The following is a 26,633-nucleotide window of genomic DNA, read 5'->3' as shown; positions in this document are numbered from 1 at the left end:
AACTCTAGATTTTTCCTGTTATCTGAAGGCCCTGTGTTTTGGAATTAAGCTTTTACTATGCTATTTGAGGGACACAGCTTGCTTGAGTTCTCGGGAAATCAGAATGTCACATTGGCATCATTGACATACCATTACTATTTATAATTACGTATTTTATAATGCTAACTATCATATTTTTACATTTTTTGCCATAGCTATGTAAGTCACACTGACATATGTGATGTTGTCAAGAGTACACACATACCTGTTTGCAGTATATCTGAACAGCTTCAAAAACAAAACTGACATCCATTAGAGAAAATAAATCAGCCAAGAAAAATGCCAGGCTGGAATTCACACATTGACTGAATCTGAAATCCTGAAAACAAAAAACCATAAAGATAGCATGATTTGATGATGAGTAGAAAAACAAAACATTATTGGAAATCTACTGATTGTATTTTTGTGAAACTTCATGCTGAATTTTCATTCATTATTGTTAAAGGATAGATTCCAGAGAAGAACACAAGCCTTACTCCCCTTGTTGAATACAAATTACTTAACATTCTCCACAGACTGCCACATGACTATTCCCCTTTCAATATTACAACTACATACTACATTACAAACTGTTTTATTTGGAAACCACAAGATGTTTCTTACACAACTAGTTGGCTCACTGGCATGTTGAAAACTGTATATTAAAATTATGAAACATGGTACATTATAATTCCCCTACCTCTTTGCAAAACTTTCCACAAAAATGTACCTACATATAACAGTTCAGAAATATTTCTTACCTTATTATATCTTGAAATGATGTCAGTTGTCACGGAATGGACAATGGTATGAATGTCATCTAAGAAGCGAGACGGAAATCTTTCTCTTCGATGTAGTAAGAAACGACCACTCTCAGCAACATACTGTGCCATACTCTTGATCTGAAAGCAAAATAGGAGTCAACATCTAAAAATGTCTAAAGCAAATAGTGAAAAGTGGGAAATCAAAGGATTATCTGAGTTCGGTACAATTCTTTTTGCCAATTTTCAAGTTCTATACAGAAGTGTTAAAACGTTTTGTGGCATGATTCATCAACACTGAACATCTTGATTTCTATGAGAAAAGTTTTTCTCTTTTGCAATTCAGATTTCTGTGGAGAGAAATTAGGTGCACAGCTTTTAGAAGTACATATTATGAATAGGGTTTGTGACATGCAGTGAACAACATCTGGAAATGTTAATCTTCCCATACATGGAAACCTTACAAAACTACTGAAAAGAAAACTTTAAAAGTTTTTACTACTGTATCTCAAAAGCTTTAAGTTGCTGTCTGTAACATACATACCATGGTTTATCTTATGCTGTACCTCAACAACATTACATACAAAAAGAAAATGTTATACTGCATTGACTTATCAGTTACCAATACTGTGATTACAAATACATGAACTTGACTTCAACTTACCATGATTTCATATATGAACCAGGAATGTGCCAGGGCTGTTTCCTTGACTGAGCCACTGCATACAACCATTTGTAATGCCAATTCCTCATGCACTAACTGAAACACAAACACATAGATTAATGCGTGTAAAAAGTTTACACAGTATAAAGGAAACATGCGTTTGGAAATACAGAGAGCTGATTTCACCCATACCATAGTGATGTAATGTTGAAATTTGTATGTACAGTGAGAAAATTATGAAGTACTTGCAGTTATTCATATGCAAAGAATATTTAAATGCTACTGAAATATACCCTTGGCAAATAAATGGATGATTATCCAGGTCATCAAACTACTTTTCATCATTTAAATTTCACTAGTAATCTGATATCATGTAAGAGGGAGTCAATCTGGTATGTCAGACTTGGTAATTTCAGTAGTAGCAGTACTTTGTCAATGGATAAGAAGTTTGTGTTAGTTTACTAACAAGATGGCTTCCTCTACACACTGTACCGTATGATTGGCTGTTAGTTGTACACCCCTGTTTTCTGCATATCAAATTAGTACAAATGATGAATTGACAATATTAGACCTGACATTATTTTTGTCGTACACTTGATTTCTTTTCAAAGCCTGCAAACCTTGTTTATCAGCAGGTAAACGCAAAAAGTAATGTTTACAATACAAGGTGTATGGCAGATATCACCACTGTGCTTACTGGCAAGAAGAAGAGTTGCCTTACTGTATGCCTATCAAGTAGTCTGTAAGAGTGCTATTTCAAGGAAAACTAGCAACTACTGGTGCTTTCACACTCAAAGATAATCTACCTGCACAGCAGAAGAGCTCTGTGTAATACAAAGGACAGGAGAGGGGTACACTGTAAAACTGACCTTTTTGCTGGGCATTCTACCACCGAGTCCATGGACTGGTACATTACCCATGCCCGTTTCTGCATACGATGTCCTGTTTGCCACTCTCATCATAGATGCCCTTTCTGCCGTGCATCGTCCCATGGTTGCCGAGGAGTAGAAATCGCTGTCTTGAGACGTTGGGGTCACTGCCAAATCAGGGTTACTACTACTCAGTGAACGGTTGGACTGATTCAGATTTAATGTGGTTGGTCTTGTCAAGTTTCCGTACTGATCTGATCGCATGGGTGACGTTGCTATGAATGACATGAAATGACGTAACCATGAGAAGTGAAATGATATAGTCTGATGTTAACCCTTTTACCACCAAGTTTTGGTAAATGCTATTTGTAACTATAAATGAGGCTTAAGTTAATCAGAGAGAGAGTATCAGAAGATACAAGAAATATTTCTATACAATGAATAGCACTGATTCCTTCTATAATTTATGAAAGTGCAGTACGCAGTATCTTTTATTTTATGTGAAAAGTTGAAATATGGAGTTCCAATGTCATTTTGTATTTATTTTTGCTTATAAAATGGAATGAATGGGAAATATGCAGAGCTTGGCTGGATTTCAGTAAGGAGTGTCCAGTCACCAAAAGTAATTTTGTGTGTCATCTGAAGTTGTCAGGTGAAATAATGGAGATAAATGCAAGGATGCTCTCACAAGGAGCAGTGGGTACTGAGAGTGTTTTCATGAATTATGTAGTTTATTCAGCAACTATTAACTAATCTACATTAATCACATTGAGTGGGGAATGTTTGTAACATACATATACGCATGCCACTACACAAGGGAAGGGACATCAGAATCTTATAATTTTTAGATGACAGATCTAAATCTGTCAAGTACAGGGTTCCACTACACAGAATAAACTGTCCCTTCTCTCAATCAGAGATCGTGTAACTCCTTATTTTTGCTTCCTGGACTGTTTTATGGGAGAGACCCTTACAATTATCACACGGTAAATTCCCATTTTTCATGTGAATAAGAAGGTAGGGATTTTCAATCTTTAATACATTCCTTAGCCAGGGACTCCCCTGTACAAAATACTGGCACAATCCGTATAAATGTACTGAAATGACACTAGTCTATATCTTCTGTCCAAATATAATTGCCAGTATTGATAGCAAAATAACAGTTCCAATCTTTTGTAAAACTGACTGTGTACCTAAACATGTAATCTTCATTATGATCATACTGTTACATACCTGGACTGAATGAAGACTTGGAATCCTTTGGTGGAGTGAAGGCATACTGGATATAGCTAGCAAGTAGATCATTCCTACCATGGCTGTCCAGGTTACCACCCAATACATCATGTATCCTTGCTACTAAGTTGGCCAAAGACTCAAATGTACACTGTCCCATGTTGGCTGAAAAAGATAGTAAAAGATGTCAGCATGTACATATATATTCATACTAATCACATCCTTTAACCATATTTTGGAATATTTTCCCTCGCCGTGCTACACCCTTGGGTATTCACTGATTTTGTAGATGGACAACCAACTCACTGATTAGGAAATTCTACAAAGGCACCCAATAACTTGTGTAGAATACAATTTTTTCTGATAATAATATTTCCTGTGTTTGACCATACTCAAAATGGACTATAAGGAAAACATACAGTTACACATTTGTCAGTGTAATGAACAGACCTATCAAACATATGAAAAACTTTGACAACATGACCATGCTATGATGAAAATTTAAACAAGCATGTTATTTTTCTTCATACAACCCTGGATATTACTCTGTGTATCCTCTGTTGTCATCCTTATCAAGTATGCTTTGAGTAAAATATGTGTTCTCTAAAGCCAAATCTTGAACTCCTACATGTCACACATAAAGACATCCGCACAAACACACAAATACTAGACCAGACCAATGACATCAACATGGGAAGTAAAGAAAAGCCTGATATATCATTATTGATACATACCAACTTGCCCAGCAATTATTGGTGGCTTGACAAGCATCAGAATCAGCTTATTGAGTATGATATGAAGAAATCTTATCAAGGGTTCAAATGACGCCTTATTCAAATTAGCAACACTCTTCTTGAGTTCTGCTTCCATATTGCCTTCACCGATTGTCCGTGGTATGCGACCATTTTCCACAGCATGGCAAAGTCCAAGGAATTTATCCAAACATTCATCCTGCAAAGAGAAGTTGTGCATCTCACTATCAGGTTTGTCAAAAGAAAGCTGTACTTGAGAATATTTATTACTAAATAGATAATAACAAATTAGGATTTTACAAATCATTCCTTCCCCTTTCGATAAAAATGTTTGTTGATCATCTTTTTCACAAATGGGTAGTAGTTCATAAATAGCTGGAAGAACTATTTTCTACTTTCTCACAGACAAGCCAAGGAATTACAGCTTCAAGAGTATCTATGCTAGCTGCTTTACAAGAAGTTGACAAACGTGATTATAAGTGGGATTTGCTTACCTGAGTGTGTATACTTGATACAGTGGTCACACTCACACTGAACAGTCCCTTGTGTCCGTCCACCCATTTCATGCCAGGTAGCTGCACCTAAAATACAATATACCAGTACCTACATCAGTGGACTTTGGTTCATGCCAAACTCTGACGATGGATCGCATAGGATGTTGTAATGTTAACGTCTTGTGTTGAACGAGATAACTTATGGAAAGCACTGTTTGCTCCTGAGATTTGAACTAGGAAATGTCACTTGAGTAGACTCAGTAAATCAATAGAAAATCCAACAAAATTAACCAACTCACTTTGGTCTACACATACACCCAATCTTTTGTTGTCGTCCCTGTCAACCATCACAGGGCAAAAGAACTTGGGCGAAAAGTGTACTGCTGAGCTAAATATTCACACAGTAGAATATAACATAACAAAAACCCTTTGCAGCAAGAGTATAGATTTTATGTGTAGCTGATCTTTCCAACATACAGTAAATTCTGTTGTGTTTCCAAGAAGTGGTATTTGATTTATGAATATGATCTGACATCACCAAAACAATTTTCCTCATACTTTAAGGATTCAATTTATTTTTCTGTCACTGTTATTGACACAGAATTTATTGGAATGGACTCTACAGGACAAATTGTGTGCAATAGCATATAAAGCACATATCTTTATAAGGGAAGACACTACCGGTAATTCACTGAGCTGTAATGTGAGCTGAAAGACCTGTATTTTGTCTTGTGAAGACTGAGAGAAAAACAGAGAAAGTAAAGAGAAAGACAGACAGAAAGACAGACAGACAGACAGACAGACAGAAAGAAAGAAAGAAAGAAAGACATCTGTGTGGTTTGTAACCAGAATATCGTGGCTTACCTCTGGTGACAACATGAAGTAGTTGCTTGGTGGTTTGTCCATGGAAACTGGCAAACAGAATTCACCAGTCCGTAGTCTATCATCATGTAATGCTGGAATCCACTGTAATGAGAACATTGGAATATTTCAGAAACGTTCGTAATAGACCTAAAGCAATACCAGAGATTAATCATATAAATGAGCATAGATCAAAACAGGAATAGTTGTCTTTAAGGATGATAAATACCAAATCGTTCATTTTTCTGTCAAATTTTCAAAATTCTCTGAGAATACGCCTTGAAGTAAGACCCAGAATTGAGATGTGTCGCCAGTTCAAGATAAGGAATGGTTTCCGTGTAATTCACGATTTTTAAAAATCAAAACAAATGCACGTGGCTATCCCGGTTAAATCGGGGAGCTTTTGTAAACATTGTGGACACATTTGCATTGCTATTTCCATAATCCATCTTGAGTGACACAACGTTGCGTTGCACTAGCTAATTTACATAATGACGTGCTGTGACTTCTCCAAACACCAGGATTACTTCCGTCTGTAAACAATAAACCGTAATTAAATGTTTGTCGAAGCCTAGTCCAATAAACAAGTATTCGTACAGTTCCAGACATAGTCTACACCAGAGAGCAAGTCATTTTTCTTAGTGTGGTCAAGACATCGTGTCAACGACGATTTCTCAGCAGTGCGACGTTTATCACTCTTTGCTTAGGGTTGGTCGGAGCCTGCACACGCCGCTTTACGGTGGTTGACGTTGACGTCTTTTTCGCAATGTCAGATAAACAATTACACATTGTTCATTCTAGGATTTAAAAACAACGAGCCACTGTTGGCCCCTACTCCTGTCCCAAGGGGGCCATTTTAGAAAATCGGGGGCCATCATCATCACACATGTAAAAACCTTGAATTTTCTGCAGAAAATACAATAGTCTATCAAGTCAAGAAAAGGAGAATACTGGGAGATCGGGCCCCCGTAACCAAGCTACTGCAAAGTTGTCCCTTGTACGTACGCAACAGGCCCAATAATGGCAACAGCAAACCGTTTGGTTCGATTCGATTGTTTACGTAACTTATGTGATGAATTATTGATATGTCGGACTTGAACAACTGTACAAATTGCTAAGGACTGTGATTTTGACTGTGGAAACGATCATGATCAAAGCTTAGCGCACCGGTAGGATTTCTCCGAGAGTGGCCCTCGATTTGCACGCATCGACAATTAGGCTACTCATACACTGATATAGCACGAGACTGTAACCCGTACGACCTAAATAAAGTGATCGATACATCATGGAGGTAGCATGATTTAAGGGACTGCCCGATCATCCTGGGTTCATCAACTATACCGGCGTTAAAAATCCGAGTGTCGACTAGCTTTCCACCTTTACGCAGCGGCCAATGCCGTTGTTTTATATTCATCGGCCATGCCACATGCGTACGGCTCCAAAACACCGTTGCCCCTACATCAGTCCTTTCTACCCAGCTTCCTATGTACCACCATATATGCTGTAGTGGGTATTTAATTGCAAAGGTTGATAGGTAACTGAATCGTTTTACATGTCACACTATGACTGAGGTAATGACCTTCGGGGAGCTACGCGAATGTATGAACTACGTGAACTCTGCGTGATCGACCCATTCATATAAATGTTGCGCCCTTAGTGGCGCGTCAAACCACAGTCGTTTGGAGAGCTATTCAGCGCTGGGACTATTCGCCCCATAGACGAGTGTACTGGCTTCTGTACACTCGTCTATGGGGCGAATAGTCCCAGCGCTGAATAGCTCTCCAAACGACTGTGGTCAAACGTAGAAATGAGGGCCGTTCGAGATTTTATTGCGCAATGGCGCGTCCTAGAATTAACTTTGCAATTAGTGCGATAGTACGCTATCAAGTCTACGGTTCTGCAATGTCTATATAGCGTGTGAGGGGAGTGTGATCTGGGGAACGCAAACAAGCTTATCTACATATGAATTTAGGACACGCCCGCTATCAGTAATGACTGCTGACGTCATTGTTTTTCCCACTGAAGCCATTCGCTGTGGCGATGTGTCGACACGTAAGGCTCCAAAAATTGGTAGTTTTCCGCGATTTATTTTATTTTCCTGGGACTTTTTCTCTGAACAACTGTCATTCCCGGCCGACATCATCACTGGTAACCAAGTATGCCCGTGTTGAGGCTCGTGCACGTTCTAATTATCAAATGCCGTAGCGTAGAAGTATCAAAACATGTTTTTAGCGTTTTTCTCGAATTCAATGTGTTAATGAAGTACCCTTCTTTGGCACCTCGTCAATTCGCGCTCACAACACTAGCTGCTTGAAATTCACACCGTCCATTGAAAACATAATGAACTCAAAATCTGTGTCTGGGATTTCCTTTATATGCCTTTGTTATTTTTTAATGCGCTCTTAAAGGTGTTGGACGAAGGTGCTTTTCAAGGAATTTTAATTATCACGCCATATAATTTGAATGGAGCCTCCGAGAAAAAATCGCAGACACGGTTTTGAAGGATATTGTCAAGGCTTGTCAATGAAGAAATTCCAACCGGAAATCTTGCAGCGTGTTTGCATAAGGCCGGGAAAACCGGTTTTTGGAAGGTTCAGCAAAACGCTTGTCACGTGACTCTTATGCAAATAATGACCGTGATACTGTGCTTGGTCGGAGAGCTCTATATCAGGGCTTTCAAAATGTATACTTTATTGGGGTTTGGGACTTCTTCAATTCAAAAAAAATCGGAAAGTGTCTAAAAGGTATTTATCATCCTTAAACTAAGGATAACATTGTCAGTAATGTGAAATAAAGTATGGGGCCACTTCTGTGGCCACATCAATCGTACATTATCTCATTAATGGCCCAACTGTATTAAGCTATATTGACTCTGATATATTGACTCTGATTATCACAGAATATTACTTGTTGTAAACCTGGGGAAAACCCACATTCACCTGGTATATTACATTGATATGTCAAGCGATAGATTGATGGAGTGTTGGAAGAGTTGACAACACTGTTGTATTGATAAATATCCCCAGCAGTTTTATTAGCTTACCTTTAAACCAATAGGAATTTTATATTCTTACCGTGTACCCAATAGGTGTTTCTACTGGTGAATTATCTGGTTTCCGCTGGCAACTGATGTGGTAGAATGTGAACAATATGTGATGTTGGTCAGTCAAACTGGCCGGCAACCTGATCTTAACTTCTTCATAGAAATCTGGACACTTGTTGTGGTAAGTGACAGCTGAGTATGCTTCGGAGGTGAATGGTGCACAGTTTGATTTCCCAAAAATTACCTGAAATATGTAAGATAAATCCATCAAACACTTAGACATTTTAATCATTTGATGTTCATCATTTACATATACTATGCACATCATTCCATGACTTCATTTTCTGTCTCTAATGCAGAATACGCCTCAGTGAACACTCTTTCAGGCAGTCAACTTTTCGCAATATTTTTCTGGTCTACTATTTGAGGGGACTCTTTTTGAACCATATGGAGTAAACGAAGTTTCCACTATCTTGTTCTTTGTGAAAATAAAAAAGTTCATTTTCCCCATAGACTTAACACTAGGATAGCAGCCATTTTGAATTTTAAGAATTGGTAAATTTTAGGTAATGATTCTCTTGCACCAAAATTTGAAGCGTCATGCCTGATTTTGATTCTGGGTTTTGAAAGAGAATGTTTAAAACTTCCTGGAGAGTGAGTAAAAGTTTCAGTCTTTCAGTTTTGAGGCATCTAATATCTAAACATGCAAATTAACAGTCAATTTACGATAGTCATTGACGAAAAAATCAGATGACTTGTAATCCCCCATGGAATCAGAGGGCTTCTTGTTATACAAGTAATCTACTTGCTGCTCATGATTGCTGCAGGCCCTTTCCCATTTACCATCTACGACATTGATTCTTGCAAATCACAAATCCTTAGTACCAATTCCATGTCTTTATCCAATCCCCTAATCTTGGCACACATAGTAGATTCTGTTGGGAATTGATTCAGGGTGTACAAAATATACTCACTGGCAAGGCGTTTTTGGGATCATCTCCTGACATAAACTGGACTTTAACTGCTATATTCCTTGCTGAACCAGTGCGATTGGAGAAATTCAATGATTGTGGGTACACATAAAGAACATTCCTGTAAAATCAACAATGATATGATATCAATATATGATGGTTTAAGCATCATTGAACGGGTACAACTACACAAGCTTTCATGGCTTCATAAGAAAGGCTTGTGTTTTGACTTTCTGTTAGCTACCCGTACCTGATGCACATGCTTATTGTAATTAACTTTCTTGTAAAATTGGTCTTCTGTTTCATTGGAGGAGACAAACCCAGGAAAAATTAATTAATATTGCTAGTCTTACAGAGGCCAAATTGGCTTTTTGGTGTTCTTTCACTTCTCATATGAAATCAATGCATCCCCAATTCAAAATATACTGATCTTCTACATTGAGGCAGAGATTATCTTGTCTTTACCTGTAGACTGTACTTGGGACGAATACTTCTTTTGATGGTATTTCTTGAACCTCCCGTGTTGGTCTACCTCTCAAGTCTGGGTATGGATCTACTTGTTGGAGTTCAGGGGTCAAACAATATGCCAGATTCTCTGGCATTGGTGATATGTCTAACTTCAAGATACCTGTGGTCGGAGAAAAGTTGTTGACGAAAGATCAACATCCAGTTGCTAGCAATGCAAGTTAGCTTCAATGTCATAAAGTGAAGGATGGAAAAAGTTCATGCACCTTTCAGCCTTGCTGATGAAATTTCAACGTTTCTGCAGCAAATTGTCTAAAGCAAATACAATGTATACCATATCATAATGCAACGAAACATGAAAAAGCAAAAAAGTCGACAGTACATCAAAACAATGATAGGCATGAGACAACATTTCAATTATGTACACAATAATGCATATTGTTTGCAATATAAATATGTACACAATAATATCAGGTTAACACATTTTGTTTACAACAATCTTTTAACAAACATACCTGGGATACATTTCAGCCTCTTCAAAATTGATGTGGGTCTCTTTAGATCAGCAAGGAATTTATACAGGTCTTCATCTGTCAGCTTGTCACTTTCCTGCAATACAGAGAAAATTTCAGTATCAAGAAACGCTTTTCAGGATATTCAAAAATGTGAAATTCTCTGAGTTTGCTTTTGAACTCTGTACAACTTGTGTAACCATGGAAATATGCGCATCTAGAGTCACATTTTGAGGATAAACAGCGGATAAGTATCTTGTGCTAAATCAAGGATGAAAATGTGATGCAGTTTACTTTTCGGATGTTACATGTACATTTACCTGTTTGAAAAAACTTGACACTGTCAGAGTGACTGGTCTGAATGATGCAAGATTTGACATGTCTTCCTCTCTCAATTTCCTCTCTGATCCATTTCTTTTTAATGATCCTGTTCCATCAATCCTTCTTGGAAGTGATCCGGTATCTCCGGGCTTCGACCTACGCAGACTGCCAGTGCCACTCTCATAGCTACTGGCACTACTAGCTCGGCGATCTAGAAAAGACAGTAAAATGGTTACTGTGTATTCACTTACTGACGGCCGACTTATCACTGATGAAAAGTCTGTACTAGCAAAGACTACACACTGACGGCAATCATTTATAACTGATGCTAGAGTCTACTATTAGACAAAATGTTTGCTGACTTTTCAAATTAAGGAAAAAGTCAATAAATGAATAATAAACAAACAAATAAGTAAACAAATGATAGTAATTGTGTGTCAACACTTTTGATTGACTTCAATACTAGCTGATGGTAAGATTGTACTTGTAGGTTGATAGCTGGCTACTGATCCATCTGTACATAGAAGACTGCTTGATATCTCTTAAAGTTGAACACACACTGCTGTCACCCTTCAACACTCATCTTATATGATTGAATCAAAACATACAGTCTTTAATTTTGAAATCTTTTTGTAGTATATAGTGTAGTATATTAATAAGCATTTTCTCATAAAGGCATTGTTCAAAGTCAGGTGAATTCAAGTTGTCATTAAATGACCTTTTAGTTGTCTAAAGAAGTCAAGAAACAAAGGTATTTTGTAGTTTTTTTTTTGTTGTGTTTTGAATTTCTGACAAAGGCCAATAGCATCAAGTTTACCCTGAGGGAATGGGGCATCAACATCACAATTTGGTTCAAAAGAATAGTTTTTTAATGAAACATGCAAGGAGTCCTGTGAAATAAATGTAAAGAATATATTTTGATTGATCAAGGTAGTAAACGATGTTTAGATTTAACAAACATCTGTTACAAACATTTATTGAGGACTATGTAAAATCTCCTTTTATCGATTCAGATCACCGTGGTCATAACAATTACAAGTGAGCAATATACTACCTTCTTTGAGAGAGTCTTTATCAGAGAATGATGGATCTCTGTCAAGGCTTCCAGCACCATTAACTATATTCATCAGATGAATAGCTGTCCATGCAAATGGCATTCGGTATTTGCCAAGCTTTTCACAGTAATACTTTGCATTGATTTTCACTTTCTCATGTTGCTGCAAAGAATTGCAAATGAGAAAAATATCTTAAATTTTCAAAAAGGTAACCATAACGAATGATCAACTGCAATGAACATTCGCCTTTCAATGGTAAAGCTACATTTTAAAATGGAAATAGTGTACACAGTCTGTCTTGAAAATACCCTGAAATATGATATGACATAATAGTTGAGTGTGGTTGTCATCTTGTCAATAAATGAATAAACAACAAGAATATAATATGGTAGAAATAACTTTAGCAGCTTAACTAATTACAATCTACCAATCAGATTTAAGTGTCTGAACTGCTGCACATTGGCCCTACATGTATTGAGATTAGCTTATCTAAAATGGCCCCTTGGTGGGAGAAGAGTTGTTGCACATCCTTCCAAAGAGAAACTTGTTTATCAGCATACATACATCTGTCATTAAAAGGGGCTAAGAAAAATGTCAAAGATATGTTTGATGAAAATGTATTTCATGTAAGAAGACCGAAATGACCTAGTTAAAATTGAATACTGAATGCAAGAGTAAGGTGCAGCGAAAGGTATGCCCAACATGTGTGCCATACTCATTCAAGTCACAATCAGAGTACAGGAGATGTATCAAAGCTCATTGAAGGGTACATCTGGCATGGCCTTGCTACTGAGCTGTGTGCATGCTGGTTTCAGCAATGATGTTGCTGTCATCATGCGTTCATGTCCAGGGGGCCACACTTTGTAGACACAGTTAACTCACATTTAACATTCCTCCCTGAGTTAAATATGATAGAAAACAAAAATATAGAGATCTTACCTTGGAACTGTCAAATTCTTTCATGTAGGGCTCGGCACACTCACTGATGTCCCCTTGCTGTAATACCTTCTCGAGCTTGACAACCAGGAAGACATCACTTGATGGGTAAGTCAGTGAGAAGATACAGGACCGACTTACAGTCAAAATGTCAGGGTATGTCACATGCGGCTTTAACATTGCACGTAAGGAGTCAGAATTCAAATCAAAGTAGAAGTTTTCTGATATCTAAAATAGAAGAGAATGTACAGCACATTTATTGACGATAATTATTTATATAATTAGGTTATTCATCAACACAATGAAAGGCAAGAACATGCATTATCATGCATTGTATTCACATTCGTACTTTGGTTGCAGAAATAACATCATATTTATAATGTTAACAGGGATCACACTATACTACATTACAATTCAACATTATCCTAGAGTGTTGTTTCAATATTTTTATCATGGAAATCCCCCTCAGACAAACAGAAAGGGACCAAGAGAACTGGACTACTCTTTCACAAGTGGACTCCAGTTTTACACTTATTTCAGAACATAAACCACTATTCCACACATGTGGGTGGACTCCTGTCTCAGGCATGTTTCAGCTTCATGGTGCTCACAACTATGAATGATTCATGGTGGCAATTCATGGTGGCAATTCCAACAACTACACATACCCTTTTCCTTTCCCTTGCATCATACAAAGCCATGACAGCAAATATGGGTTCTATGTCAATTTCAAACCTGAAAAGACAAAAATAAAGAATGATTGTGATAAGCATAGGAAAGCAAAGGATATTGCTTTGTACTGTATTACAAACAATTTTTAAAATAATAACACTGTCCTTCATACTCACACTTCATGAAGTACACTTTGCAGGAAAATTTTACATGTTACATTACAATTTCTGCTTACAAGTACACTTCTGTGTAATTGAAGTACATGCTTAATGTAACATGACTTCAACTTACTTCACATTCAAGCATTTGACCAACAAACGGTGACCAAAATGTTGTTTAGGAAATGACTTACTTCAAATTCAGGCATTTGACCAACAAACGGTGACCAAAGTGTTCTTTAGGAATCTCTGCTGATGCTCTTCTTTCAATGCCTTCCTCCTGTTTGAGGGAATGAATATTTTTTGGATTGTATAATTCTGAGTAATTTTCATAATACACACAAGAGCTTTTTATTTGTTGGTCAATAACAAAATAACAGGACATTACAGGATAAGTGTAAAAAATTTATGATTTTACTCACTTTACTTAGAATCACTGACTGGCAGTATTGTGCTTTAACATAGGAGGTTTATATTCTGAATAGTAATCTCTGATTGGCTGATAAGATTCAATAGAGATCTCTGATTGGCTGACATAATTGTTTTATTATGGGTACATTATCAACATTATAATGATGCATCTTCTTTGACAAGACACTACAAAAATAAACCATGGTTTATGAAGGGTGTTTGTTCCTACAGCTTTTTGGTTTGTGTGTCATACAACTGATGACTATGTTAACCACGAGCAATTTTACACATGGAAGGATGGATAGTTAGCATGGTGATTGAAGTGCAAAGCTCAACAAGGACATAATTTTGTGTGTACTGCCATCACATAGTTTCTGTTGTGTCTGTCGCTCACAGAACAGGGCAGCCACAGGTGTGTATGTCATTCTATTCCAGCCCCTTACCAAACTCTGATACTGAAAGTGCTTTATGTCAAATTTATATACACTACTATGCAAGGTGAATAAAAGCAGAATGCCTGTACAACATAATCTTGACACGTACACAGTGTACATATGGAGGAGTTTAAGATTTATACATTTATAATATTTCTAATGTTTTAGAAGATAACCAAGCTGCAATACCTCCTCACTCAGTTGATAGATTGCAAAGAGATTATCCTGGCGGTGTATTTTCCTCATCTCGTCATTTTGTCTGTCTTGTTCTTCTGCAGGAGTGTGTTCTAGGAGGTGGGGCAAAAGCTGATCAGCTTCGGAATTCTTCAAGTCGTAAATGCTGGATGCCCAACTACCACGGGGAGTGTTATCCATGTGTATGGAACGCCGCTTTGTCTCCTCTTGGTCCTGTATGAGTAAAATTTACAGGTTAAACACAATGACAGCTTCAACAGAGTACTACTGTGCGCCTTTGAATAAAGATAGGCTTTCTGATCTGGTTGTATAGTATCAACTTAAAGAAATTTTGATGCTTCAGCCTACTACTTTTAAATATAAAATGACAATATTTTATACTAAAAAGAACTTTTTGCTCATTACTTTCAAGTCAAATTATTCAATAGTGTACATATATGATTTGAGAATATTCACCGGCAATAATCAGTCATCTGTATTGGGTTTTCATACTGTAACTTAACTCATTGATACAATTTTTAAAAAGAATACTATTACACTATGCTTAAAGTATTTCATGCAATATAACAAACCGCTTCTTTTAATCTAACAAGTGTTTTTTTTAGATGTAAACTTCATCAAATATATCTCAAAATGTACAACAGTAGTACCGGTATATATTGTTTCACATGACTGACATCTTTATTTGCAACAGTTGGACCTATACAAAAATAGGATTCAAGGGCAAGGATAAATTAGTTACCTGTTGCTGTTCAACATTCATGAGTTCATCAATCTCATAGATTTGTTTTGGTAATGACTTCAGTGTGAGCTCTCTTTCCCTTTCCTTGTCTGTTCCATGTACAGTGACAAATTGTTGATAAAATCGCCTGTAGATGTACCAATCTGATGTGTATGCTTGAAGGCAGTCGTGAACACGAGAATCCAATTGCCTGCAATGAAGATGATAATAATTGATAGAGTCAGGTTGATAAACTTAGAAGAAAAGGCAAACAAAAAGTGCACAGGATTGCAAGAATTGCTCTCAAAATATGACATCAATTCCTTTTCTAAAAGGGCAGTACATGTAAGTTCAATAAGAGGCAGGGCTCGAAATTAGCGGTAGTTTCGTGTCCACAGACTACCAACTTTTCCCTGGGGCTACCAAAACCCATGAAATGGTAGCCCACATGGACTACCAAAGCCTGGGACATGAAATTACTTGGTGGGTGACATGATGTTGATCGCCATGAAATGACCGACGCTCATACAGTGAACCCAGCTGGACACAGAAAGGACAGACTATGACTTTGTTATGCAGATGAAAAGGAGGCGGTGCAGCCAAATTTGTTGCAACAAACTTTCAATAAAATATTATCTGAACTGATGTACTTGGATGACAGGCTTGGGAAATGATGGCCTATGAAAATTCATTTTTATAGTTATTTAATCACAATGTATCAATCACAATTAAACACAAAATTATTCAGACTGCAAAGAAAAAGCTGTTGGGCCATCCACAAGTTACGCTTTCCGAAGTGCACGAGATCATCCCATGATAGTGTACTACGGTGGAGAAATATAGCCAAAATTGACACAAAAGTATTAGGAACATGACTGTACTAAGTTGCCATCCTGAAATTCATAGCCAATCTATTTAAGCCATGTTATTATTACACGTGCTGAGTGAAAAGTCGTTGTCATGGCGAACATCAAAATTTGCATATAAGCTCTGTGTATGTGTGAATAGGTCATCAAACTCTGATGCGTGACCGTTCTCCTAAGGCTGTGATCTGCGGGTATTGATGTCAAATGACGAGAAAATTCTCTTCCTGGATAGCATCATGAAATATCAATCTTTCATTGTCTAGATATAAATAAAAATACCCTTTACATAAAAATTCTTTATTCATGCATGGGCTACCAGACCTCGTCACTGGGCTACCAACTTTAGAAAATGGTAGCCCAGTGACGAGGTCTGGTAGCCCATGCATGAATAAAGAATTTTTTGTAAAACTTGAGAAATGGTAGCCCAATGGGACTACCGGGGAAAAAAGTTAATTTTGAGCCCTGAGAGGCATCATTCTAGAAGAAAGTGACTCATGCCTTTCTGCTTTGGTACTTTGGAAAAATTGGATGAATCATTAGTGGAAAAAAGTTTAACATGAAAAGTAAAATTTTGAATACACTGACTTTTTGTAGCTAAGAAAACAAAATGCTGTATAACCAAAGTGGTGGTATGTTACAATTAATGAAAATTGTATATTTAAAAATATTGATATGGGGAAAGAGTAATATGTTTTTGTCTCTATGACAATGAGAGACACATTACTGAATTCTGAATGGATATACCAGTACTTCATGAAAGGGTAGACATAGCGTTACGTTACACATGTACATATGAGAATACAACTCACTGGTCATCAGGTCTAACAGGTTTCATTGTGCGGAACTGCCGTTGTAAAGTTCCAACTTCAATGTCATCAAGAGGAAAGTTTGATAAGTCTTGAAGGGGATCTGCTGCCAGCTGATCACTGTGTTGTCGGAGGAATTCTTCAAAGTCTGGAGGTTCAACCACCTCCCATATTGGTACCTGGGTTATCAAAAACAAAATTGGAATCTATGAAATACTGTATAAAATCAGCATGAGATTTTGGTGAGTTCTCTGTCTTGGAAAGAAAATCGAATGCTTGGAATGAGAAGCTTTAGGAAAATAAGAAGCTATGTGTAAATAATTCCATAATACTTCATTTCGCGTAACATTGCAGTCATGCTGCTATAACAGGAACAGTTTGAAGTAGGCCATCCAAAGCTTGTTTGATAAAGAGCACGATAAAGACTGGTGAATATTCTATGTTTATAGTGAGTTGTCATTTCATTTGCATACTTAAGGTGATGTTGCATATATCATAGCGTATTTTAATCAAAATGACTTTTTTGTGAGGATTCACATAATTTTCATTATTTTGTTAACCAAAGTAAATATTGGCTTGGTTCACCTTTTAACATGACAAGCAGTGGTAAGTTTGGAGAGAAAGAGTATAAATGTATGCAAATCACACAAATTTCCTGATTATTGCTACCATACTAAACTTAATATTCTCTACTTTTTGAAAAGATATACCAGTAGTATGAAGGGGTTTTTCATATCAGTTTTGATGAGAAATATTGCCTTCAAACGTGTGTTGGTTAAAGGCAGGGGGAGCCTATAAATACCCCCTATCTCCCTGGGCATTCATAATCCAACATGAGTGGCACACGGTAACAGCGTCAACGAATGCTCCCGAAAATCTGGAGCTTTCAAGAACCATGGTGTAAATTAAAGCACTGTTCCAACATATTACGTTTTGTGAATACTTGTGGCATCACCTTGTTGGCTAAATTCTCTCATTTTTTCCATTTTAAGTTGATTTTTTATGCCAAAACTGCTTCGATCCTGTGTTCGAAGCGTCCAAGGAACAATAGATGAAAGCATTCAAACAGCTGTCAATCACGAGGGGACGCGCAAAGGTGCAAAACGATCAAATATTTGTTGTGTACATCGGATCGATTACGATGTCAACAATGAATAAACGATTCTTACAACCGAGCGAAATACTTGACCAACGGTTACTGAACACGAGTCTCAGATGAGTTCAGACACAAACGGACTATTTCATGGTTTCAAGCAGATTGCCTCTCCCTGTTTGTTTGTTGATCTGTGTACCTGTAGGCCTATGAATGGGTGATGTGTATATTGACCTGCAGTACGATATTTTACGATAGATCTCTTTTGGAAATATGTTGTGGCTTAGCCCTGCGTACGATGCCGTGGTGTCCCGGCGTTATACGGCCTCCCACCACAGCTCTGTTGATTGCCATGAATAAAACCGGCAACATGCGGATCCAATTTGGACGGAGCACGAAAAATACTAACTGTTTTCGGCCGAAATCAACTCGATTCCGATCTATGAAGCCTACCCAAATCACTCAACCGCTCACAGACTGCGAAAAAATGCTCTCGTGACGTCCAAAACCGTTGTTTGCTGGCGATGCACGGTCAATGGCCCATGCAGTGGACGGCCATTGGATACGTTCACGCCACGATTATACAGGTACCCATGAGCTGCATTATTTCCTGTCGGGTCGGGGCGATGAAACTAAATCGCGATTAATCTCTGTCAGATTTGACCAAAAATAGACACTTGAAATAGATTATAGCACCAAATGTTGACCGTTCAGACTGAAACATGATGAAAGGTCTGAAGATCGCCGTGATGTCGTTCTTCTCTATACGTTTTTCTGGGCTTGTTTTTTACTATCTGACGGTTTTTTTGAAATCTTAATCAACTTTTCTTTCCCAACCAGGGCACAACATTACCTTTTCTACTTTCATAGTAACTTAGGATTCATTTAATTTGCAGATTTATAGACTCTTATGTTCTCCCTTGATTGTCTGTAACTGATTTTGCTATCCCGATATCGACATTGAGTTCGCACTCAGGTGTCTCGAAACTTACGTCATTCACTGACATAGTTTTCGGACAAACTGAAAAAATTCGACAACTACTAACGAATAGTCGGCAAAATTTACAGAGACTAGCAATAATAATTATGGTCATTTCACCTTCTTTAGCTAAGCGGACTGGCTTGGCGGAAGCAGTAAATAACGATCTGAGTTCCCATTTTTACCTACGGCGTGTGAGTGTAGTATTCGAACGAGTAAGATCAAAATCTTACGCTGTTCCGAGTGGCCTGGAGACTTTTTATAATATACAATAAATTGACCTTATCAAAAGTACTCTGTTTTACATTGCTTGGATATTGATATGTTTTCTATACTTTGTGACTTTTGATTTAAAGTCTTTTGATTCTCCATTGGCGGCAGCACACGTACGGTTACAACCGTCATGTGATGACCGGAGTGTGATTGTAAAGTTGTCAGGAAGTTGTTCAGAAGACAAGTCATCGTTGATGACACAGTCCCCACTTGTTAATGGGTACTTTGATTACATGTCCTCAGAGAGGATAGAGTCCTCTTCATTAATTAGGTCTGTGATAAAATACTTTGATACAGATGGCACTCAATGGCCAAGAATGAGTTCCATGGTGATGAAAACATAAAACCGAAGTAGGCCACCATCCTAAAGTTCATAAAATGAGTCTACTAGGAATGAATCAACAGGATGTTGCAAAAGATTTTTGCATACAATCCTAACACTTAACAGATTATCACTTGTACCGTATTTCATAAAGTTTGATGCAGTATTTACAACACTATGAGATCAACATCTGTATCAAGTTTCATCACATTTGACGTTGTATTAATTTGTGGCTATATCACCCTAATTAGGAAAGTTCATTACCTATGCAATTACAAATTAATTAAAATGACACTGATAAATGTCTTTTTCAATGTTAAAGCAATGTGAGCTTAACATCTGTACAAAGTTTTATGAATTTGATGCAGTATTTCTTGACATATCAGCCTATTTACGAAACTTCAATAATTGACATGTTACTGCTACATGACGTGAAACAAATTGAGGAGCATATGTATGAAATAGGTCAATGTCCTTGTACCAACTTTGAATGATACTGGTTGCAATATGTCTGAGTTATGGCTCTGTACATAAGAAAATTGTAACAAATTCACCGCCATGCAGCGATATTTGATCTTACTGTTTAAAAAATCAACAAGTATATGTACGACATAAGTCAATGTACATGTACCAACTTTGAATAAGATCAGTTGAGACTTGCCAGAGTTATGGCTCTCAACATGAAACAACCATAACGAAATTGCTGCCATGCAGCCATATTGGATCATATCATGAAACAAATTGACGTACATATGTATGACATAAGTCAATGTCCTTGTACCAACTTTGAATAAAATCGGTTGAGATATGCCTGACTTATGGCTCTGTACATGAAAAAATCGTTACAAAATGGCCGCCTGGCGGCCATATTGGATCGTATCACAAAACAAATTGACATGCATATCTATGACATTGGTCAATGTCCCTGTACCAACTTTGAATAAAATCAGTTGAAACATGTCTGAGTTATGGCTCTGTACATGAAAAAATCGCTAGAAAATGGCCGCCTGGCGGCCATATTGGATCGTATCACAAAACAAATTGACATGCATATCTATGACATTGATCAATGTCCTTGTACTAACTTTGAATATAATCGGTTGAAACGTGTCTGAGTTATGGCTCTGTACATGAAAAAATCGTTACAAAATGGCCGCCTGGCGGCCATATTGGATCGTATCACAAAACAAATTGACGTGCATATCTATGACATTGGTCAATGTCCTTGTACCAACTTTGAATAAAATCGGTTGAAACATGTCTGAGTTATGGCTCTGTACATGAAAAAATCGTTAGAAAATGGCCGCCTGGCGGCCATATTGGATCTTTTCACAAAAGAAATTGACATGCATATCCATGACATTGGTCAATGTCCTTGTACCAACTTTGAATAAAATCGGTTGAAACGTGTCTGAGTTATGGCTCTGTACATGAAAAAAATCGTAATAAAATGGCTGCCTGGCGGCCATATTGGATCGTATCACAAAACAAATTGACGTGCATCTGTATGACATATGAAGTAATTCTTGTACCAAGTTTGAATGAAATCGCTCCTTGCATCTCTGAGATATCTGCGTGAACGGACGGACGCACGCACACACGGACGCACGGACGCACACACGCACGGACATGACCAAACCTATAAGTCCCCCCGGACGGTGTCCGTGGGGACTAAAAAAGCATTTTGTATTTAGAGGCTGCAGTTCGGGATTTTTCAAGATGAACAGCAACACATTATACATTTCCTACATCTTTGAAACGGGGATTACGGTAATCTTTCATGTGATGAAATTTTTTTGAACGGCTTTGCCATGTGTTCCCACGATGAGTGTGAACTGATTCTTTGTTCGTAAAAATCGTCAGAAATGGTCCAGTGGCCGCGATAAAATAGATACAGATGTAAAACCATTGCGAGGAAGATAGTAAGAAATTCACATTGCAATATTTGCTGTCGTATTTCTCAGCAGGAATAATCCATTTTTATACGTTGCAAGATCAGCAAGCAGGTGTTCGGCGGTCAATTGCTTCTATCATAATGATCTTGATCGCAGCGATTTGGCGAGAAGACAGCGGGTACTTATAATCTCGCAATATTATTGATATCATGTCTTGTGTTGAAAATTTTCTATCGGAGGCAGCTCAAATCAACAGCCGTAGTATATCGGGAATAGTGTTCTCACTGGACACCGAACTACCTGCTATCAACAGTACGTTATGTACCATCGGCGGTAACACATTGGTCATAATCTTGTCTAATTCTGCCCCGCCTTTTGTACTGTCCAGAAATTTCAAAGCTAGAATTTTTTTACCCTGACATATAATACAGCGACCTTGCACACTAATGATCATTCCACTGTTTCTGTTGGGATTTGTTGGTTTTTTAATTTGTTCCGTGGCCCCGGTAAAATTTTTTCAATACGATACACAGTTTGAATTTTTTTCAAGGTAAATTTAGTATATTCCCAGTTTGTAGGGTAAAGTCGGTTTGGGGTCGTTTAGTCCAGAAACCTGCAGAGTTCTGTATGATCACCGTTCGGCATTTGGGTGAATTTTTTTTGGTCAAAGTAATTCAGTAACAATATACGCCAGATTCTTTGTGTTGTTTTTGTCACCGTCATACGCGTATACATACGGACGGTTTTTGATTTAAAACGGTAAAAATATCCAGTGCTCGTAAATGCCTGCAAAGTTATTCAGTGACTGTTTACGCAGCAGTCGTAAATACGACTAGGATTTACCATCACGTAACAACTGTAAACACCGCATTAATAGTCCATACGAAAATTTTGTGCTGAATCGAGGGAGATAACAATTGCGGTAGGAAAGGTCAGTCCACCAGCCGTCAAAGATGTTGATTGGAAAAATCTGCACAGTGCACCAACTACATGAGTGGCTGTTATAGTTGTACACGTAGTTCCATGGGCTTTCCACTGTCCCTTCAGTCCCTTGTTACGAGCTATGTTCAAAGTGCGTCAAGCTACAAATATTTTCATGTATGGAGTTACAGACATCGGTGAAGTACCGGTACATTGATTTTGTTCAAAACCACTGCCTGTTTGCCCCTCGTTGTTTTTTTGTGTCCCTAACGTCGACTGGCTGTATGTGCGTACAAACATAGCGGTCGGAATTAAGATTTCCTGGATAAATAGATACACTCATAGTTTATTCCGCCTCTGACGCAAAGATACATACTGTTTTACATGTACCACTCCTAGGCCCTGGGATCGATTGCCATACCTTTAAGTGCAACGCTGCCGTAAGAAAGATGGATACATCTACTTGGGAAACAGAGAGCATTTGAAGACTGGTTTCATACCCTGGGTAAAAGTTCACACTGCACCTGAATGTTTGCTATTCTTAGCTCAAGCTAGTTACCGGATAATGGACTGGTACAGTGATCATATACGGGCATTAATGGGAGTAAATACAAACATGGAAAAGACTACACCGAAAGTGGAGTAAATCAGTTTGAGGGATTGTGACATCTTACATGTAAACTTAACATTTTCGCACATGTATCATGACAAGTGTTAAACTCTCACAAAGTATGACTTTGTTCATTAAAAAGGAGTCTCTCCACCAACAGACTGTGATTAGAAGTTGAAATTTTTCAAGTTCAGAGTTCCTTTTACCTGAGTTGTGGCTACCACATTACTGGCACTGAGAGCTGTACCACTGACACTACGTGGAATCTCTTTTGGAGTGACTGTGTATTGGGAGGCAACTTGACGTCGGACCTCTGCAGCTTGCTGTGCCCTGTAAGAGACCAGAAATATTGGTAGACATACATACATGTACATGTTTATCAGTTCATGGCAACACTGTCTCCCGACATGTTCATAGGGTTAGTAGAAGCTACAAAATTGCCTTGTGTGACATCAGTTTCTCAAAATGTGTTCACTTTCAAGACTTTGGTCATGAGAAAAGACAGACTATTAAATTTCCCTTAGCATTGGTGGGTTTATTGTCAGCTTTACTGGTTTACCGACAGTTTGGGAGATGTTTTGAATGAAATCCTTTGTGATGAAGTAACTCAAGACGAAGAGGTTTTGGTACAAGGTGTTTTGATGTGAATTAGTATAAGATGTGGTAGTGTGGTTTCGATTTGGTTTTGGTGCGAAGTGTCTGGAAATCGATGATTTTAGGACATCCATGGATTAGCTGCAAAATTGTAGCGCTACGGTGAGGCGGTCGGTGATTTTTGGTTTTTGCGACTTCGCTCACCAGTAGCGCTACAAGGCCGATGGCCCTGGGGAGTATCATATACGCGCACCCCACTCGACCAGGCGTGTTGATGTGGAATGCAACATATTTACTGCATTTGGTCGTACCGATTTATCACTACTGAAGACTAAACAGTATACTGCACTAACTTTGTCATTTATGGGGTTTGAACTTTGTTCAAACACGACGATCGCGTTCCGAAACATTTTTGGGAGCCGTCATTACCAACTTCCCGTAATGGCGGCTCCCACAGACACCGACGCCCCACGCCCCACGTCGTGTTTGAACAAATTCAAAACCCCATAAACGACAAAGTTAGTGCAGTATACTGTTTAGTCTTCAGTAGTGATAAATCGGTACGACCAAATGCAGTAAATATATTGCATTCCAACTCAACACGCCTGGTCGAGCGGGGTGCGCTTATATGATACTCCCCAGGGCCATCGGCCTTGTAGCGCTGCTGGTGAGCGAAGTCGCAAAAAACAAAAATCACCGACCGCCTCACCGTAGCGCTACAATTTTGCAGCTAATCCATGGATAAACTGGGGGTTTTCTAGACAGAGTGGCCTTGGTACAAACTACAAAGTGATTGCTGTGATGGAAGAAAGGCAGTCAAACAACTACTGGTTTCTCTATCTATGGCAGTTAAACTCACTCAATTACAGATAGATTATGGGATAGTAATTTTCATTGTCCTTGTATGCTTTGTTGGTTGATTGGAGATTTTGTCTCGATTTATAAACATTGTTGTTGACAATGACAATTGGCATGTATTTATATTCTCAGCAGAACATCCAACCGGTGCATCCAACCAAGTCTGCATCGGTAAAAAAGTGGTTTCGTGTCGTCCTGCGTGTATATGCGTTACATTACTGGCAAAGTAAAGGATGGCTGTTTGTACTGCACGTCTATCGAGGGTGTTTGGCGTACTTGGTCCGCGGCTCTAAACTACGAACGAACATTCATCCTCCGGACGTTGTTTCTCACGACGATGATTTGCTACACTTCCGGTTACAAAACTTAAAAATGTAAGGTGAATATCACATTGATTAAACTAAGACGATAGTCAAATGGTTTCATAAGTACAATAGGAATTACTCTCGATTCCTTTGGTAAATTTTTGACGGTTTTGACAGTGATTTTGACAGTACTTTACCTGTTTATTTTGTGAGCGAAGGCCCTCTGGCCCGGACTGGCAGCCATGTTTGATGTGATGTGACGTCATGAGGTTACAGGGTCATCCTGACTGAACACACGGTACACGAGATGGATTACTATAAATTTCAACGTATTCAAATTTTACAATAAATTAGAACCTTAAGTATTTAATGCCATTGGATTTAAATAAATTAATATTTATTTTTTAAAAACGGGAAAAAATTAAAATCTCGGGCTTTGCTAAGATGCGAATTTGGCGTTCTCGAATGTCTAACGTGTTATTATAACCACTTTCAGATTAAATACTGCAACCGATGCAATGGCGGGTCTTGGCTTGCAGGTGATCGACGAACGATGAAGAGAGGTTCAGGTAATTTTACAGATTTTATATAGTTCCGTCTTTTACAATGTGCGGAAAGCAAGTATGCTAGTCAGTAACACTAGGGAAACACTCTAACGCGATATTCATTGAAATGATTTTAATAGCACAGGGTCGACGGAGTAAGATGCACTGTGCCTTTCATTTACATATATAAATAACATGGAAGTTGTAGAGATAACGTGCTGATATCGAAACTGGGTACGCGTCATAAAAGCGGTCTCTGGGTAGGCGGGCACCACGATACCAATTTAATATCGAGCGCATGTGGAGTTTGACAAATCGTTACGGTTCTACTGAGCATTTGCCATAGACAAGTCACATTTCATTACCGTGGGAATACTGGTGAATATTACTGTAGCGAAAAATTCAAGCATTGGTTCCAAGAAATATGCAGAGTCAGAGAGTGCCCTACCCCGCGGCCGGCCGACAAGCAGCATAGGTCACGCATTGACAGTGTCAGGGCGGCATTCACGGCGTATAATAACAGCTGTACTGCCCCATGATTGGAATGTCATTTTGCAAACAATTCTAAGAAACATGTCCGGGGTTTTTGTTGCCCAGCCGATCTTCACTGAAAAGGCCTCTTGTTACTCTACCAAACCCGAGGTCGACCCTATGATCCAGGGATTCCACAACATGTGCTATTTGTCTTGGCAGTCACCGAGACTGAAGCGCAAAGAATCGAGCTTACAGCAGTAGTATTGCTGGTCACAATCCATCAACATGCAGCATTGTTAACCCCACCGCAGAGTTTATTTGGGCTTTGGAAACCAGTCTTCTGAAATCGCCAAATCCCCCCCCCCCCCCCGCAAGAAAATCCACCCCCCAAAGAAGCAAATCCCGCATCAGTCCTCTGCACAGAACTACCATGATACCTTGCTGCAGAGTGGGTTGGACGGCACAACCCACATGATACCCAGGCAAAACCTCAAGCTACAGCACTGCAGCTACCATAATACCATAAAACAAGCTGGGACACTAAAT

The 26,633-nt window shown here is 38.4% G+C and overlaps 2 protein-coding genes across 4 annotated transcripts in view; one reads left to right on the top strand and one right to left on the bottom strand.

The window, feature by feature from the left end:
• The window catches only part of LOC139120495 (dedicator of cytokinesis protein 7-like), a 49,795-nt gene extending 24,411 nt beyond the window's left edge, over nt 1-25,384 (bottom strand). The window contains exons 1-22 of one of the 2 annotated variants that reach the window (XM_070684954.1): nt 25,266-25,384; nt 23,518-23,641; nt 17,222-17,397; nt 15,568-15,757; nt 14,820-15,038; nt 13,980-14,065; nt 13,624-13,690; nt 12,959-13,183; nt 12,019-12,181; nt 10,964-11,175; nt 10,647-10,740; nt 10,132-10,294; nt 9,670-9,787; nt 8,727-8,939; nt 5,656-5,757; nt 4,792-4,878; nt 4,280-4,496; nt 3,546-3,710; nt 2,313-2,587; nt 1,444-1,539; nt 780-920; nt 245-358 (exon numbers count right to left, since the gene is read on the bottom strand). In XM_070684954.1, coding sequence (XP_070541055.1) covers nt 245-358; nt 780-920; nt 1,444-1,539; nt 2,313-2,587; nt 3,546-3,710; nt 4,280-4,496; nt 4,792-4,878; nt 5,656-5,757; nt 8,727-8,939; nt 9,670-9,787; nt 10,132-10,294; nt 10,647-10,740; nt 10,964-11,175; nt 12,019-12,181; nt 12,959-13,183; nt 13,624-13,690; nt 13,980-14,065; nt 14,820-15,038; nt 15,568-15,757; nt 17,222-17,397; nt 23,518-23,641; nt 25,266-25,312 — 3,294 coding nt within the window. In that variant the 5' untranslated portion in view covers nt 25,313-25,384. The remainder of the gene's footprint in view (nt 1-244; nt 359-779; nt 921-1,443; nt 1,540-2,312; nt 2,588-3,545; nt 3,711-4,279; nt 4,497-4,791; nt 4,879-5,655; nt 5,758-8,726; nt 8,940-9,669; nt 9,788-10,131; nt 10,295-10,646; nt 10,741-10,963; nt 11,176-12,018; nt 12,182-12,958; nt 13,184-13,623; nt 13,691-13,979; nt 14,066-14,819; nt 15,039-15,567; nt 15,758-17,221; nt 17,398-23,517; nt 23,642-25,265) is intronic. The other variant, XM_070684955.1, reaches the window with a different exon arrangement.
• A 178-nt stretch (nt 25,385-25,562) lies between these two features.
• Nucleotides 25,563-26,633, top strand: part of LOC139120497 (uncharacterized) — a 34,694-nt gene continuing 33,623 nt past the window's right edge. For both annotated transcript variants that reach the window (XM_070684958.1, XM_070684957.1), the window contains exon 1: nt 25,563-25,637. The gene's annotated coding sequence lies outside the window, so the exon portion shown is untranslated. The remainder of the gene's footprint in view (nt 25,638-26,633) is intronic.

Source organism: Ptychodera flava, chromosome 20 (assembly GCF_041260155.1).
Source record: "Ptychodera flava strain L36383 chromosome 20, AS_Pfla_20210202, whole genome shotgun sequence".
NCBI lineage: Eukaryota > Metazoa > Hemichordata > Enteropneusta > Ptychoderidae > Ptychodera > Ptychodera flava.
The sequence above is the reverse complement of the archived record's forward strand: the minus strand, read 5'-3'. Positions and strand labels throughout refer to the sequence as shown.